Here is a 19,623-nt window from a genome sequence, read left to right on the forward strand (position 1 = left end):
AAATGTGCCCTGTTGCCGGTTGCAGTCGCCGTAGTAGATATCGTGGGTCTTCAATTTTCTCTTGCCCGGCCCTTCCCATCGCATTTCTTGGATGGCAGTTATATCTGCCTTATAGCAGTCGAGGGCCTCCGCTAGTTGTTCGGCTGCACGAGGTCTGTTAAGGGACCTAACATTCCACGTGCAGATTCGAAATTCGTTGTCCTTATTTCGTTTGCTAGGGTCGTCATCAGTAAATCCGTCCGTTTCCGAGGCTTGTCGTCGTTCCATAACTCCATCCTACTTCTGGTCGGGCAGTTACCCCGACGGCAGAAGCCCCCAACCTGGAGGGCCAGGCCCTTTGATGACTCCAAGGACGAGAGGTTGGCTAAGCCGCTCCTTATAGACCTGTGCTCTGAATATGTCTGAGTAGCTCATATAAGGTGTTCACCAAGTAGTTCGGCCTTACTGGAACTGGTGACGCTACCGTTGATTCTAAAAAGAATTCTTCCGCTACCGTCATTTGTTGGAAGTGCCTTGGTGGGAACACTCCTTCGTTGGGGGGGTAATTAGTAGCAACAGCCTACTCCGCTTCGACCTGTCGACCATGGGAGGCCCTTCTGCGAAAACAAGTTTCGCGATCGCATAGCTCTAAGCTTCATAGTAGTAGTCACCGTAAGCCCATCCGCCACGACAAGGCTTACCCCCATGGATGGGATATATAGTATACTACAACATGTTCTAGTAAAATTCAAAAAATGAAAAAAGCTTGAATTCGAAAAAAATTTTTTATCATTGTTTACAATTTTGGCCTATTTATTCAAATTTACACTTTAATTACTCAAAAAACGTAAGATTTCATGTAACATTGATTAATCTTACGTTTTTTGAGTAATTAAATTGTAAATTTGAAAAAATAGGCCAAAATTGTAAACAATGATAAAAATTTTTTTTCGAATTCAAGCTTTTTTCATTTTTTGAATTTTACTAGAACATGTTCTATATAGTATACTAATGTAAAATTTTTCTTACACCATCAGAAAAAAAAACATTTTAACGAACGAAATGCCCACCGACTTTTTGAAAAAAGCTGATATTTTGACACGTGAATTTTCGATTGAAAATTAGGGTGTTTTTTTGGTATTAAGTCAAAATAAGGTGCACAAATTAATATTTTAAATCAAATAAATTACAGTGTATTTGGGACATAATAAGGTAAGTTTTCACCAAATTTCGTAAAAAAATTTTTGTTTTTGAAAAAGATAAAAATAAAAAACCAAAAACTCGGTTTTTTGAATTTTTCACATAAATTTTGAGGTTATGTGAAAAAATTGTTGATACAAAAGTTGTAGATCTTTTTATTACCGACAACTTTGCCATACATTTTTTTTCTATAGGATTTGTAGTTTTGTCGGAAATCGAGATATACCATTTTTTACCACTAAAAACTCAACCCACCCACTTCCCGAACTCGGCTCGCCCGTAATTTATTTTTCCTTTCATTCTTATCATATTCCCCTCCATTTCCAATGGGTTTCATCCTACTATGATTTTTTTGTACTTTTTAATGTTTTGAAGGCATCGGCACTGGTCTATAATAGAAGTCCAGCCAAGAAAAATGTTGTAATTTTGTATTTTTTTTTTATTTTCACGACAAGTTGATTTTTAACAATTTTTTTTTTCCAAAAAAAGTTTTTTTTTTAGAAAATTGCCTGTCACACACATCAAACAACATTTTGGTACATTCATCTTCTGAATCACCCTGTATAAGATGTGAAATTCTCGCAAAATCTTTTCCAAAATGAAAATGTGTTGTTGAAAATTAAAAAAAAAAAAAAATATCAACGCTTCATTTAAAAGCTCTCTCTGTGATGTTTTTTGTCCAAAAAATATATTTTTGACACGTTTCTTTGATATTTTATCAATTTTAGAATCCGATTTTTCAAACTGATTTGGACATTGTTTTCCAGTTTTACCTTATTTTTAAGCTTTGCAATGGTAACCTACATCGTCCAATTTTGGACGCAGATATTTGCGGACCAAAGTCCCCAATGAAATTTTTGTTTACAAATACGAGATCACAGTGAATAGACATATGCATTAGATAACAAAATTTCAAATTTAATTTTTAAAGTTTTTAGAGAAAAAAATAAAAAAAAAAATACATTTTTAAAAATTTCATCCAAATTCATCGAGGGAAGCATCAAAAGAAAGGTATTTTTTAGCTCTCTTCATAACGGAAAACCAAATGTTTCTTGAAGGTCTGGTTGGTAAGTAATTTGATTCCAAACATTTACATATTTTTGTAAGCGGGAACAATTTCGATAGAAAAAATCCATAAAGACCAGAGTCTTTAAAATAGACAAAGTAAAAAACTCTACAAAATTATATGTTCACTGAATTATAGGCTCGAGGCATTGCCTGATCTAGTTAATTTTTCTGTGGCAGAATGCTACTAACGATAAAGTTAAAAAATTTAGGTATTTCCATTTAAAATAATCAAACAAACAAAATCGAGTCAAATTTTTTAAAAAAAGCCTCACTTAAACACGCTTAACGTGTTGAAAAATGGACAGATGTGCATTAGGGTGCTTTTTACTTGCTCTATAGGGCAAGTATTGGTTTCGTGTCGAAAAAAAAAATTGAGGTTTTAATCAAAACCAACATTACGATGATGGAGAATTCCGAAAAAGTGGGTCTCGCAATTCCGTCTGTGCGGTTGTGCGTCCATCTGTACACATTTCCACAGCCTAAACGGGTGGACCGATTGTCTTCAAATTTGGTACAGATGATTTTTATGGAATTCTGAAAGTTTGTTTTTTTTTTGTTTTTTTTATATCTCGTTTAGAACGTATACCTCCCATACAAAAAAATACAATATTGCGAATTTCTCGAAAACAGCTGTAACGATTTTGATTAAACTTTGTATACGTTATATTTAAAGCAATGGCAATAAAACTGCATTTTTTTTTCTCAAAAAAGTCAAACAACAAAAAAAATTTTTTTCATTTAACAAAATTTTGCCCTAAATGTCGGCTCTTCCCCAATATCAATTTTTTTTTTAAATTTAGATCCAGCTTTTCAAATCTACAAGTAGACTAACATAAAAGTGCTTTGCACTGCAAGAGCAAGTACGTGCGACCCCAGTCGTGCATTTTATTTTTAAGGCGACCATCGATTTTTGTTACTCCCATTTCAAAATTCGGTTGCAAATGCCCAAAGAAAAATTTTCTAAAAATTTCAGCCCTTAAAATTAAGATTTAGCAGCACTTGCTTAAATCGATGGTCGCCTTGAAAAACAAAAAAAAACACCCTAATGTGCATGTAATTTTAACAGGTATAGTTTTGGTCAATTTTCAAAATTTAATAACTAAAATTTGGTTTTGAATTTTTGAACTGCTTTTTTATTTTAATAGGGTAAAATGGATTTTGCTTTCATTTAAAAATATTTATCGTTCAGTGATAAAGTTAAAACTGTAGAGAGGAACCGTGGCTTTTACAACCAAATTTATAAAGATTTTATAAACTGAAATTAGATGGGATCGGTTCTGAAACTTGATGTCAAATTAGAATAGGTACCTAAGATCGTAATTTGTCCTCTCTAATTTTTTTTTTAACTCGATACGTATCAGTTCCTTCTGATTAAGTTGATACTTTGACCTTTCGTTAAACACTGTAAAAATCATTCAAAATAATCTTCTAATCGTATATTTTTGTCAAAATTTAATTTTATTTTCCATATGTATACAAAAAACAAAAATATCAAAACAATAGGAGTGTTTCCTGATATGCGGATGAAAAACTGTTCCCTGAAGCACTACCATGACAATGACTTGACTATATGTTGTATAGTATAGAGATATGGCAATAAGACTTTGAATGAGATCGAGTCAAATTTGTTTTTTATTGTCAATCCGAAGCTAAAAAAAAACAAAAAAAACGAAATCAACAAACAGTTGAACGCATCTGTTTCCTTTGAAAAGACATCCTCTCTGCTGACACGCCTTCCTCATATTCTTCTTTCTAACACCCAAGCAATGTGCCGAAATTGAAAAAGTTTCCTTTTAAGTAAATAATTTACACCGAACAAGCAAACGAAACGACGAGTGTGTAAGAAAAGAAGAGACCCCCGGTTTTTTTGTTCATCCATCGAAATATCATACCCAAAAGAAAGTTTGCACATGGCATCCGTCACGATTTATCTGACTCCTTTCTTTCTTGTCGAAAGAAAAAAAAATAATACACAAAAAAAGTTACTTCTTCACATCCTTAACCCCTTTTAAAAAATCGAGAATTTTATATGAACTCCCGACAACGTGCAAAGGGTATTCAATATTTCCATAGAGAGATCTCAAAGCCTTCGGATTTGCTACTTGCTTTCTCTCAAAAATAGACAAAAAAAAAATAAGAAAGTGTAAGAAAAACCGCAAGAAAGTTAGCTGTAAGAGGCAACCATCATGATGGTGTGTGGCATCTTCAGCAGAGTCGTTGACTTAACAAGAAGAAGAAAAAAAAAGGGAAGAATTCAGAAAAGAACAGAACAAGAAAAGGTTCCTCGCAAATTAAAGAAGTAGCATCAATGCTTTTGAAGTAAAATAAAGAAAAAGTTAAAACTCAAAAGCTAAACGCATCCCAAAGGCATTTACTCGTATACCTTCTATAACCATCTTTACCCCCCAAACCCCTATCAAACCTTCAAACCAGCATAAAGATAGAAAGGATATAACTGAACTCACAAAAAGGATATTTCTTCCACCAATACAAGTCAAATGGTACATTATTTTATATTTTATGTAGATATACCTATACTGACTTCTTCTTATAGAGTCTCAGTCCCACAGTTATACTCTCATCGTACAAATACCAATGTTCAACATTCAATTCCTGTGGGTATTGGAGATTATTATATTTTTGGATTTTGCAGCGCAGTCAAACCAAGTAGATATTAAGCAAACAGGAGCAAAATTGTATATATATTTAATATAATAGGATGCTAGAGGCGAACTATATCCTCTTTTTTGTTGTGTGTAATGTGTAGAAAATGAAACTCAACGCGTACTAATTTATTTAGAAATTAAACGCGTGATGATAATATCAAATGTGATGGGGTTTTTTTGTATGGTTTTTTAGTCTTTTTTTTTACTCCTTCGTCTTTTTCTTTGAAATGAGCTTTTCATAATTATCTTTCTTTTGATGAAGAAAACGAACATATGAGAAGGTAGTAGGTAGAAGCATTTTAGAAATGTATGAATGTTTTATAGAATAGGAAAATCTTGGATTTTGCTTGAGGCTGCAAGGATATAAACTCTCTCTGAATGCATGAAGAAGAAGCATTATAATAGCAAACTCATCTTTATGCTACATTTTTAACCTTGATATGGCTTTGGCTTTAACTTGGCTCCAAGAATATTGGAAGAAATAATATTAAAATGGTAATAAGTAGGTATTATACAGAACTTGCAATTTCAAGAAAATAAATGCTTTGAGTTCTATTAAATATTGTTTTCATTCTTGGAATGCCTTCATTTTATTCATTAAACTATTCTGTTTTGCAAAAGTATATTTCACCAGAAATAAAACAGAACTTTTGATAGTTGAAATTATACAGAGTAATAAGTAGGAGAAGGTGAGGTTAGTGTAGAAAGATTTTTATTTTTGTTGGAAAAAAATTATTCCAGGTAGGTATATATTAAGTTTGAACTATCTAGATATTTAGTTAAATTTTTATTAATAGTTAATTTTAAAACTATATGTAGAGTTAAAACACTACCATTTTACAATGATTAAAGATTCTATATTAATTTATAGTATTTATAGAAAATAGTGTTTGATAAAACTTTAGCAGAATTAGCAGAAAGCTATGACCTTTATGGTTTTCAAAAAAAAGATTCATGACAAAAATAAAAAGAAAATAAAACTTAAAATCGAAAATTGTCTCTTTCCAAAATTATAATTTTTAATTTTACGAATATTAAAATACTTTAGATTAAAAATTGTAGTGGAAATCAGTTGAATATACATATAAAGTTTACGAGACTAAGTCAAAAATGAAAAAAAAAAACGGTTCTGTGACTGGATCGTGAATTACAGTTCCAAAAACAATCATTTTTTATGAAATCAAACGTTTTTTTCTTTTACACTTAAAATTCCATTTTTTTATACGACAACCTGTAATAAATTTTATACCATCTGAAAGCCTATTGTTTCAGCTCAAAATATTCACATCAACCATGTCTGTACGATGTCTCCAAAAAGTGCTAGAATTTTTGAACCCAATAAATTTTCATAAAAAAAAGCAAGATAATCAAACTTTATTGTGTTAAATTGTTTTAAATTTGATTTTTTTATATGACGACCTATAATAATTTAATTTTATAACATCTGAAAGCTTACTATTTCAGCTTTAATATGATGCTTCAATCATATCTGTAAGAAGTAAGAATTTTTAAAAGACAACCATGTCGAAATTTCAAACTGAGCAGACGGTACTTCCTACACTGGTGGCCGGTCATCTTCAACAGATCAGGTGTTTTGTGTTATTTTTGAAGTTTTTAAAATTTAAGATTGTGAAGCTTGTAGTGACTGTACCTTTACCGTTAATACAGTGTTCCCGCTAAGGACACTGAATTTGGTAACTGTCCGTTTTTGATTATTTTTTGAGTTTTTGGATGAAGATTTATTTTATTATTAAATGTTTTTAATTGCTTTTTTATATACAAATATGTTCAAATTAATTAAAAAGGGATGTCAATAATTGATCCCATATAAAGTAGTGGTTTTATTATTGGCAGGGGGTGCTAATAACGCGTGCTTTGGGACATCAATCGTTGGCACTGCCAATAATTGTACCTTTAAGACTGCCAATAATTATACCGAGTATCCGTTATAAGTTTATTTTTGAAAAATGGGGAAAAAAGAGCTCAAAAGGTTTGATAGATTTGCCAAAAACTTACAGACGATTTGTCCGTGATTTCTAAGACCCGTTTTTATTTTATTTTAATATCTCGTTCTTAACGGATATTACTATATAAAGTTTTCGAGATATTGCAATTTTCTTGAAAACGGCTCCGGAGATTTCAATTAAATTTGGCGAACCCAATGTTTTAAAAAAATTCTAAAAAAAAGCGTGTTTAGTTTTTCTCAAAAAAATTGTAAAGCTGAAATATGACGTTTCTCTTTTTCTTTAATTAAATTTAATTTAAAAAAAAGATTTAACTTCCAAAAATTATCTAAAATAAAGGTATGTAATTTGAAATGCAAGAACCAGTAAGGCTTTTTGTTATATTAAACTATTTTTAACTAAACTTTGATAAAAACTATCATGAAAAACACTTGTATTTCCTTCAATTTTGAGGGTGCCAATAATTGTACCCTCGGGTGCCAACAATTGTACCTGGGTGCTAATGATTGTACCTTTTATGTAGCTTTTCCTATTTTAATATTTTAAAAATAGTCTTTGTTTTTTAAACATTTTTTTCTAATAACATTCAATTCAGAAATTCCTTATTTTTAATTTGACATATAAAACATATTCCTAACTCTTTAAATGCGAGAGTAACTCGCAATTCAAAGTGAAAAAATGCTTAGGGGTGCCAACCTGCCTATTATTTATCTACAGAATAAATATTTAAGTACAAATGAAAACGGTTAAAAAAACATCCAAAAAACTTGGAACGAAAAAACTTGTTTTTCGTGTTGTTCAGGAAAAAATCACTTTGAAATTCCTTTTTTTTTGAGATTTTTTGAAAGCTCCGAAAAATTGCTAAAAAATAAAAAAATACCCGTAAGAAAAAAGGCGTTTTTCATTTCATATTTTGAAACGCAGAAAATAAGAGGAAAACTCGTATTAGACGCTACTTTGGCATCACTTTTTCGTGGATGCTGCCATGTTTCATCTATTTTTAAAACAATTAATATTAAAGATGTAGATCTTTTAATTTATCTCAGCTTTCTATTTTTTTACTTTCAAATTACAATAAGAGGTCTAGCTAGTTACTTTTATCAGAAATTGATAAATACAAAATGTTTTCTCACCTCCATCTCTTTTCCTATTGATTCACCTCAATCGATTATGATGTCAATATTTCAATGTCAGTAAATAAATTCAAACCGAACATTCAAAACAAAAAGACTTTTATTATTCAATATGACAATTTTATTTTCTGCCAATATTGTCTCATGAGAAAAAAAAAATCATTCATAAATCATAAACTTTCTTATAAAACAATATCAATTGACCATCAATTTTCTTCACAAACCAAACCACCACTAAAAAAGTATTAAGGCAAGATTGCTGTAAAGTGCTCCTTCAATAAATATAATGTAAAATGTTCCTTCCTTTGAGGGGGAAAAACTTTCAAACAGGTGATTGTTGAACAAAAGCATCTCTCAATGAATTTCTAAGAGTACCGCATACACCTTGCTAAAACCAAAAATAAGAAAAAAAAAAAAAAAGAACTCAAATGAAAGCATACTCCTACAGTCTTCGTTGAAGCTTGAAGGAGGAAAGAAAATGCGTTTTCCAAAGTTTGCAAATATATTACACAAACACACAAATAAATAAACTTTTTTTTTTTTTTTGTATTATTTTCAAAAAGGCAAAAGGTGCAGTGCACTTTTGAATTAAACTAGGTAGGATATATTATGAGTTTGTGTGTGTGTGTTTGTTTTTATGTGTGCAGAAGGTAGAGTAATAAAAATATCATTTATCTTCTGCACTCTACCAACCAAAAGACATTTATCTTATTTTAAACGGCAACTGTTGCATTTGAAGGTTTTTGGGTTTCTTTTAAGCAGGATGCTTCTTAAAAGGATTCTTCCGAAAATTTCTTGCTCTATTTGCTTAAAGTTTTTCGGTGGTGGAGAGTAAATTTGTTTTTCTTTTCATTTTTTTAAGTTGGTAGATGATTTTTCTTGGCTTTTGCTGAAAATGAAATGAACCAATGTAGATATTACTCGTATGCATATTGTAGTATATTGCATAAAAGTTTGTTGTTTGTTTGTCTGGATACAATTTAAGTTTTTATTTTTCTCATGAAAAAGTCTGATCTATTTATAGCTATAGTTGCAGCAGGGTTTTTAATCAGAAGTTTTTTCGCGCCCCCAACTTCCAACGCCTATATCTCCAAATTTTAAAGAAAATTAAAATAAAATTGTTGATGCCAAAAGGTAGCGGGGACTCTAACCTACATTGGTACGATTGATCGCAAACTAAAATCCTTTATTACAAAAAATCACGCAAAGCAAAATTTCGCATTTTTAACATCTCGCATTTTCAAAATCCTGCATATTAAAATCTCGCATTTTAGAAAAAAATCTCTCAAGTTCATTAAATTCTTGCTACATCAAAATCTCGCATTAGAAGAATTAGTTTAGTTAGAGCGTAAAGTATCTTAAATTTAAATTGCTTTTTTGGCAGCAAAATGGGAGCGGTACGATTGATCGCAAACTAAAATCTCTTATAACGAAATCTCGCATTTTTTAAAATTTCACGCAAAACAAAATTTCGCACTTTTAAAATCTTACATAAGAAAATCTCGCATTTTCAAAATCCCGCAAACCAAAATTTCGCATTTTTAGAAAAAATCTCGCTTCTGCATAAAATTCTCGCTATAACAAAATCTCGCACCGAAAAAATCTCGCATTGTAAAAGTCGACAAATTCTATTGAATTAAGTCCTTTTAATCCTTAATCCAGTTGATCTTGAACACTATGAACAACTGAAATAGAAGTCTAATATGCATATAACAAAATTTTACCTTTTCTATTTTTTTCTCATTGAAATAAAATATTTATTAATTCGCGCGCGCGAATTAATAAATATTTTATTTCAATGCGAGATTTTAAATTGCGAGATTTTAGTTTACGAGATTTCAAGGTTGCGAGCTTTCGTTAAGCGAGATTTTGTAATTGCGAGTTTTCGATATAAGAGATTTCTTAATGCGAGATTTTAAGATGCGAGATTTTAAAAACGAGATTTTAAAATGCGGTCAATCGTACCCAACCCAGCAAAATGTATAAGCAACAGATTAAATGAAAAGAGAAGGTCGAATACGACAAATTCACATGCATTAAGTCCTTTTGACTCCAAGATTTAACAGTTGACCCTGAACACTTTAAATAACTGGCATATGATCCTGACAGTTAACAAACCTTTTCCTTTTCTATTTATCTCTTCAAAACAAAACGAAAAAAAACAAAAGAGGGAGGTTCTGGGCTTTACTAAGCTGGCAGTATCATGTAGGTTTATAATCTCAATGCGAGATTATAAATTTCGAGATTTTAGTTTGCGAGATTTTAATGTTGCGAGATTTTGGTAAACGAGATTTTGAAATTGCGAGATTTCGATAAAAAAGATTTCATAATGCGAGATTTTAAGATGCGAGGTTTTAAGAACAAGATTTTAAAATGCGGTCAATCGTACCCAACCCCGTACATTTGGGTACAACTCCCATCCCTGTAGGTCCACGCGTTCTCAAACCGGGAGAACTTAAAAAAATAGGCACGCTCCTGAAAAAATAGGCATGATGTGGCGGTTTAACATGGAAGGCGATTTTTTTAAAATCTGAAAATGTGCAAAGCGTAGGCCCATGACACAAGCTATCATTTGGCATCACTCCCAAAAATTGTTCTCAAGCGGTTTAGCTTCCAGGAGCGTTCAAATGTTCGGGGATTTTTCGAAAAAAAAATTTACCCTAACTTTCAAACGCGATTTTCTAGGAATTTTGAAAAAAGTCGAAAAACCGGATTGTACCGTAATTTTTTTTTATGATAAAAAAAGAAATATTTTACTAAAAAAAATAGAAATATATTTACTATTAAAAAAACCAAGAGAAAAGATCACGAAAAATTATCTGTTTTATTTCAAGCAGCTTTGAATGACTGACAACCAATCACACTATGTTATACTATTCTAGCTGTAGCGGCTTCCTTAATTTACAAATGGTAACTATCAAAAAATAAAGAGCAATTAAAGTTCTACTGTAGTCTAGATACTATGAAAAAGAAATTCATTTTGTTTTCTTTTTTTTTCTATTTATAATTCGTCAAATGAAAATTTAACTCATAAATACATATTTCCGAATATTTATGTAGTTTAAAAAATAAAATTCTGCGTTCCAATCAAAATTCTTTGTGCCGTTATAAATTTAAAATACATGAATCCTGTCACTGAACGTCTAATGGATGAACGTAAAAAATGGCGACTAGACCCACCAAATGGATATTCAGCCAATCCAATTCAAAATATCGATGGAAGCTTAAATATTTTCAAATGGGAATGTGAAGTACCTGGACCAAGAAAAACTCCTTGCGAAGGAAAAACTTATAAATTTACAATAGAATTTGACAAGACAAATTTAAGAATACCTTTAATAATTTATTGCAAATCAAAATGTTTTCATCCAAATATTAGCCAACATGATGGTTATGTTTGTTCATCTTTAAAAGATATTTGGCCTGAATGTGGCATAAAACAAATTTTATTTAGGGCCAATTTTTCAATAGTCAGATAAACCTCAGATACAGCTTATTCCTAGGAATAAAAGTTTTTTTTATATTGACATTTGGCAGTTTTTATTCATCTGATAGTCTAACTGACGATTGAAAAATCAGGGCTTAGTCTTCAATCATTTTTGGAGTATCCAAATGTAGAATCGGTATTGAATAATGAGGCAGCTAGTTTGTACAAAGGAAATCGTGAAAAGTACAATGAACGAGTTCAAAATCTAAATGGAGAAAACAAGAGGATGTATTGTGCGTTGATTTTTGAGAAATAAAATTTATTAAAATGTGAAAACTTTTTTTTAATGACGCTATAGCTATGTAGCTCATAAAGAGTTTTCATAAAAAAAAATTTAGGCCAAAGGGTGTTTTTTTCGAAGAGACAGTAAAATCTGTAATTGATCCCAAAAAGCCAATGATTCATTTTATTTTTGGTTTTGATGACAAATTAAACGTTTATACTTAAGTTCTTAGACGTCTTACACGAATTATTGGGTTTTTGGGACCAATTACAGATTTCACTGTCGCTACGAGAAAAACACCCTTTCGCATACATTTTTTTGTGAAAACTCTTTATTCTTGCTTTCTATACCAAATGAAATGTTTTTACAACATTTCATTAGGGTGATCCATCATTTTTGTTTTCACTCAAAAAAACACCCTTTTAATAATGATATTCTTATAGACACTTTAGATTCTTGGTCCTAATCTTTAAAGTAACTTAATTGCTGAATTTCAATAGGGTACCATTAATATTACTCTAGTATTATACACACTTTTTCAAATATACCCGTATTTTCTCTACACCTAAAAAAAAACACCCTTTCACATGAAAAACATTTATAGATTTCTTTTGTTTGTTTTTCCTATGGGAAAGAGAACATTTTTAATGAATTTCGTAAGGGTACCCTTTATACCATTGATTATATCGAACTTATCGCGGATTTTCGCTATTTCCCTGAAAAAACACCCTTTAACCTAAAATATTTGTATAGACTGTTTGGGTTCTTGGTTTCTGTTATAAATGAAACATTCTTACCAATTTTTTCATAGTTTTTGTGGTAATAGTTCCGAATTTTCACTTATTTTAAGCGGACGTCGCACTGTTGTCCAAAATGACTTATCTCGTTGCAAAAATCATAACTTTTGAACGGATTGAGGTAGCGGTACAGTTTTTTTTTTAATTTGAAGGAAATTTCCAGGGCTGTTACACCAATGAATTTCAAGAAAATTGTTTTACAGGGTGTTTAGGAATCATCGGCCGAAAACCGATTTTCTTAAAAAAAAAAATATTTAAATTAAAATTGGTATGCCATTTTGTAGAAATCACTAATTCACATCTAAAAAAAGTTCAGATTACACTTTTCCATGATATTACGATTATAGAGAATGCCAAAAAAGTTGGTCCCGGAAGTCCGTATGTCTGTCTGTCTGTATAAGGATCTACATCCTAAACGGATGGACCGATTGACTTCAAATTTGGTATGTAGCATTTTTTGGAGACCCTCCAGAGGTGTTTTTGGAATTAATTTTTTTGGGCCAAAAATAACGGTACTTGTCATACACCAATTTCAGTAAAGCTGTAATTGCTCAAAAACGGCTCCAACGATTTTGTTTAAAAAATTCAAATGTAAGTTTGAAAACAAGGTCTATCTTCTAATGAAAAAAATTTTTTTGGAAAATCATTATTAACGGTACCTGCCATAGAACGGTTTTTTTTAAATCCGATATTCTCCGAAACGGCTTATTCGATTTCAACGAAACTTTTTTTGAAGAAGCACTTATATAACTCAAATATAAGCCAAAAATAAAATTTCAAAAAAAATAATTTTTGGATTTTTAAAAAAATTTTGAAATTTTTTTTTGAAAAATAAAATTTTCGAAAACGGGACATTGTATTTTTTTGAAATTTTGTTTTTAGATGTGGATAAGTGATTTCTACAAAATGGCATACCAATTTTAATTTAAACATTTTTTTTAAAGAAAATTTGTTCCTTCTGCCTTCATTTTTTTTCAAAGTACAAAATCTCGGCAGTGCGCAAGCATGCGCAGCTAAATATTTTTATTTTGAATCAACAATTGATTGGTACACATACCCTATTCGGCTTAATGAATGGAACCGAATGGATTTTTTACGGTACCTGCCATAAAACCGTTTTTTTTTTCAAATCCGATATTCTCCAAAACGGCTTATTCGATTTCAACGAAACTTTTTGTGAAGAAGCACTTATATAACTCAAATATAAGCCAAAAATAAAATTTCAAAAAAAATAATTTTTGGATTTTTAAAAAAATTTTGAAATTTTTTTTTGAAAAATAAAATTTTCGAAAACGGGACATTGTATTTTTTTGAAATTTTGTTTTTAAATGTGGATTAGTGATTTCTACAAAATGGCATACCAATTTTAATTTAAACTTTTTTTTTAAAGAAAATCTGTTTTTGGCCGATGATTCCGAAACACCCTGTGAAATAATTTTATTGAAATTCATTGGTATAACAGCCCTAGAAATGTCCTTCAAATAAAAAAAAAAATTGTACCGCTAACTCAATCCGTTCAAAAGTTATGATTTTTGCAACGAGATAAGTCATTTTGGACAACCGTGCGTCGTATTGTTTTAAGAGGGTGAGAATCATTTCCACATAAAACCAAGATAATTTTCCGCTTAAATTAAGTGGATTTCGTTTAAATTTGCGGATTCAAGAATTTAAGAAGACTCGTCCAATTTATTTGAGTCGGATGTCATCTTGGAAAAAAAACCATGCAAGAATCCGCTTAATTTAATGTGGAATCCGCTTGATTTTGGGTGATATTTGTTATCCGTTTATATTTTCTATTTATATCAACTAATATTTAAAACGGTAGATTGTTGCTCTTCGGAAATAACGACGACTTTTCTTCCACTTCAATATGAAAAATTAAGACAAACAAAACACTATTTCAATGGATTAAAAGATAAAACTAACCGATTAGTGCTTTAAAGGATTTATTATTATTATTATTTTATTTTCACTTTTTTTTTTTTTTTGGTATCATGAGGACAGATGAGGCAATGAGCCATTAAGATAGCACCTCATCCTCAACAAATCGCATCACTTAATCCTTTTTTAAACTCCTTTCACTTCACCCCCTCCTTTTTCAATATTTCCCTAGAGATAGTAAAAAGCAGTGGAGATGATACTCGCAGTAAAAACATTCGACCCAACACAATTCGCTACTGCAAAATACATACAAATACGAGAGAAAAAGGATGTAGTATAAAAAAAAATCGACTTAAGCACCCAATTTATATGGATTTAAATTTGAATACGGTTATACAATGCTATTACCTCTTTCGTTATGCCTGGGACATGCTATTAACTTAATACCTACCTTACTTATAGGCAGCATGTTTGTATGTATGTGTGTTTATACTTACTTGCTGGGATATAACTGTATCTATACACCAACATGACCAATAGTTGTATAATACTTGCCACCAAATGTACCGCAAATTCAACGAATAAAATGCCCGATTGCCAAGTTCAATCAGTATTCATTATTTGGTCGGGACGGAAAATTCGGCCGACAAATATAACGCGCCCCCGAGGCAGAAATGGTTCGGCTTGCAATTGGGATTGGGCTTTCGGTGCAATAACCGATTGTGTAATTCAGGTAATTGATGCATAAAACCAACCTATTTTATTGGTATTACAGTGCTGTGTACAAAAATATTTACAAATCGATTAAAATTTCACACAGGAAAAAACATTCTGTTTTTTGTGTATGTTTGTTCCACTGTAACTTCTAAACTACTTGACCGATTTCGGTTAAATTTACAATGATAAACTTGTTTTGTTAAGACAATGGTTATAGCTGAGTTTAAACATAAAAAGTTCTTCTTTAGAGAAGTTATGAACTTATTTTATGATAACCGAGATGCAGGTAATTGATCTATAAAACCAACCTATTCTATTGGCATCACAGTGCTGTGTATAAAAATAATTACAAATCGCTTAAAATTCTTCACAAAGTAGGTAATATTCTGTTAGTGGTTATGTTTGTTCCACTGTAACTTCTGAAGTACTTGACCGATTTCAGTTATATTTCCAATGATAGATTCGTTATTTCAAGACAATGGTTATAGCTGATTTTAAATATAAAAATTTCGTTTTTTAGAGAAGTTATGACCTATTTTTACGATTTAAGACCGAAATTGCTTAAGCCCCAATCCATTGCAACAAAACTCTCCACATTTTGTTCGTATTACAGTGCTCTGTTCAAATATATTCAAAAATGGCTAAAGATTTTTTAAACAGCAAGAAAAATTTTGTATTTTTATTTTTGTTCCACTGTAACTTCTAAACTACATGACAGATTTCGGTTAAATAAACAATAATAGACTTGTTTTGACAAGACAATAGTTAAACTCGAGTTTAAATATAGGTAAACAGGTTAACTTTATAGAAGTTATGAACCAATTTGTATGATTTTAGACCAAAATTGCTTAAACCTTAATCCATCGCAACAAAACTCACAATATGAATGAATTTTTCGCACAGTAGATGTCTTTTCTACATAATGCACATTGTGTAAATGAATAAAGTTGCATACAGACATTATATGCAAAAGTTCCCTTTTAGCCAATTATCGAAAATTGGAACATATTTCCCCTCTCTAAATGTACAAAATAAAATAATTTTATAGTTTGGAACTGAACTTTTCATAGAGCACATCAAAATGTTCAATCATCTACTCTAGAATAAAGTGTGTATAGTGTGTGTTCCTGTTCCATAAATTGTATAAACATTGTATGTGGCTGGTTGATTGTTTGCCGAACTTTTGTGGATGGAAATCATCTCCATATTCCCCCCAAACTTCATAGTTTTGCCATCTCTCAAAAAAACCCCAAACAACCACCCAATACCTGATGGTCTTTAATGGAATCGTTTGTGAATTTTGCAGTTTGTACCCGAGTATATGTGTATACCTAGCGTTTTTGGTATAAGTCAAACTTCAGAAACAGCTACAGCAACAGCAGCAGCAGTTAGCCAGTAGTAGTAGTAGTAGCAGTCAACTAAACAAAGTTTTGACCAAATTACCCAACATACAAGGATTTTCGTCGTCGTCGTTGGTCGTCCTGATGGGTCATTCTAAAAGGGCACTCTCTTGTTTAGCTAACGGGTTGAAGTGTGTCTATTATATATGTATATCATAGGTATGTGTATCTGTAGACGACGTTATAGTTGCAATAGCTGCTAGCGATTGCAACTCTTGTTAAGTGCTTCCTCCCCTTTGGGGGATCTGTGTGTGAGTTGGCTGTTTGGAAGTTTGCTGCTAGTTGTAGAGAGTGTAAGGATGCACGATGCATGTGCGGATAGCTCTGCATGGGTTGGCTAGCAATTTAATAGCTCAAACTATATATTATCAATTAGAGTTTTCCAAACGTTGTTCAAAGTTAATTAACGAAGCTTTTGTTCAATTTTACGCCGTAGCTTTTGGTGGGGTTCTTTGTTAGATACAATTTTTTTTTATTAGATACTAATTTCCGATTTTTTTTTTAAATGGAAAATCAAAAAGAGAATTAATAAAAAATCGAATCAATATTTGTGTTGAGTAAAAGTTGTGAGCTTGAAAATCTAAATTTGGTTTTATTTCTGTCTGGCGAATTGGTTAGCGAATTTTGAAAATAAATCATCAATCAAGAATAAAAAGCTTGCATTAAGTTCTAAAGTGACTGTAAAAGGTCTTAAAGAAGTAAAAATTACTCTAATAAGTACAGCGGTTTTATGAAGAATTTACGAATAAAAAGTCTTCATGTTGTAAAAGGCCTTAAAGAAGTAAAAATTATTCCAAAAAGTACAGCGGTTTTATGAAGAATTTAGAAATAAAAAGTCTTCATGTTGTAAAAGGCCTTAAAGAAGTAAAAATTACTCCAAAAAGTACAACGATCTTATCAATAATTTAGAAATAAAAAGTCTTCATGTTGTAAAAGGCCTTAAAGAAGTAAAAATTACTCCAAAAAGTACAACGATCTTATCAATAATTTAGAAATAAAAAGTCTTCATGTTGTAAAAGGCCTTAAAGAAGTAAAAATTATTCCAAAAAGTACAGCGGTTTTATGAAGAATTTAGAAATAAAAAGTCTTCATGTTGTAAAAGGTATTAAAGAAGTAAAAATGTACAGAAATTTTATGAAGAATTTAGAAATTGAAAGTCTTCATGATGTGAAAGGACTTAAAGAAGTAAAAATTACTCCAAAAGTCAAGCGAATTCATGAAGAATTTAGAAATTAAAAATATTCATGAATTTATGGAAAATTTAGGAATAAATAGTCTTAACCGTTAGTTTAAGACAATTTGTCCAGCTGGTCACACTTTATTAAAGGACATTGATTGCATTGCAATCGAAATCCAAATTCCTTATTTCAAAAATTTACTATGCAGGTCCCGTTCTTTGCCGTCTTAAAGTATGTACTGGAATAAAAGTAAGGCCTTATTCTTAATTTTGAACAAAATTTATATCTAGGTCAGACCAAAACCATACCAGTGCCCCAGATGAAGTGTGAATTACTTGTGATAACAGCTCGCATGGGACTTTTTTTTGTATGAATGTTTATTGTTGCGTTTGCTGCTGACACAGAGTGGCATGATAAAGAGGTATAGCAGCAAAACAAACTGCAAATACGTGCTTGAACCCTACCCTTAAATTTCAACAATACCTACATACTCGTACAAAAATCCAAAAATCCGAAATCCAATACCAGCTCCAAAAACAGTTCGCATAGTCTTATACACTGCACGCAGTTGTTAAATTCAATGAACCCAAACCATGTAGGTTGGATTTTCATACCAGGAAAACAAACGTAAACAACCAAAAAAAAAATGGTAGGATGACGTAGATAGACAATATAATAACAAGAAAAACAACACCAACATTATATGATATTATTTTTTTCTTTTTATTTATTGTAACACATAACGAAACATATTGAGCGCTTATTGGTATATTGATAATTTTGTGTTCGTTCGTCTCATTTGTATGCGAAGGCAGGTACATAAATATTTTAGTGCATATTGTTTATCCTCAGCTGTGATCCTTGAAAAAACAACTCATTTTGTTATTTTTCCACAATTCGATTATTATACTTACATACAACACAGTACTCTCACGTTTCGGTTCGTTTCGTTTCTGTAGGAGAAAAAATGCAAAAAGGATGAGGTTTCTTGTTTTTTTTTTCTCATTTTATTTAAAGAAAAAATGGATTCATTGGTATAATATTCTCATAAAGAATACAAGACTCCTTTTCATAAAAATATATTACAGTAAAAGCCCTAAAAATAGAAGTTCTACAACCCGTTCTCTTAAGGACCAAAGTGATTTTTTTTTTTTCAAATCATTATAAAATTCCAAACTCAAAAACACAATCTTTCCCAAATCATAGAAATTTGCGATGCGGCAGTACTTAATACTCATATTAAAGGCTGTAACTTTTATAGCTTTTGTTTGTTTTGTCATTTCCAACAATATTTTCGATAAATATAAAAAAACATTTTATTTTTAAATCATTTCTAATGAATATCATTTTTTTTTTATTTCAGGTTTGGTTAATTGGTAACCAAAAAGTCCTTTTCAGGGATTTTTCTACTATCGAATACACAATCCTAAGGCGACTGCTTTTAAAAATGCCTCTGATGTAAATTTCTATGATTCGCTCCAAGGTTTTAATTAAGATGTTAAACTGATCGGCCAAAAATTCCTTGCGAATTCATGTACCATATTACCCACTTTGAAGTACCTAAGTCTCTACGACTTAAATACCTACATGATTAAGAAGATGACTGCCTTTAAAGATGTATTCAAACCAAGGAACTGCTGTCTCTTGCTGAAGATTTTTTCAGAAAGTAAGTGTTTATAGCCCAGGGTATTGTTATCAGGTGGCTTATATGCTCTGTTTTGTTACTGACAGAAAGATGATATTTTTGCACTATTCTGGGGTGGTTTCCTCGACACCCTTAAAAGGAATAGTCATTCGTACATCTCGCAATAAGAAAGAACAGAAAGAGTTTAATCAACAACGCTTCAGAGTCAAAAAAAAAAAATCTATGACGTCACGTTTTTGAAATGCAAGAAGTTCAAGGTGAGTTTTTATCTTCGAAACGTGAAGT

At 31.1% G+C, this 19,623-nt stretch overlaps 1 protein-coding gene across 1 annotated transcript; it reads left to right on the plus strand.

The window, feature by feature from the left end:
- Window positions 1-10,999: 10,999 nt before the first annotated feature.
- LOC129920087 (SUMO-conjugating enzyme UBC9-like) lies at window positions 11,000-11,944 on the plus strand. Its single transcript, XM_056001256.1, has 2 exons — window positions 11,000-11,460; window positions 11,593-11,944. Exons 1-2 carry the CDS (start codon window positions 11,133-11,135, stop codon window positions 11,751-11,753), a joined length of 489 nt encoding a protein of 162 aa, XP_055857231.1. The 5' UTR covers window positions 11,000-11,132; the 3' UTR covers window positions 11,754-11,944.
- The last annotated feature ends 7,679 nt before the right edge of the window (window positions 11,945-19,623 follow it).

Source organism: Episyrphus balteatus, chromosome 4 (genome assembly GCF_945859705.1).
Source record: "Episyrphus balteatus chromosome 4, idEpiBalt1.1, whole genome shotgun sequence".
NCBI classification, from domain to species: Eukaryota; Metazoa; Arthropoda; class Insecta; order Diptera; family Syrphidae; genus Episyrphus; species Episyrphus balteatus.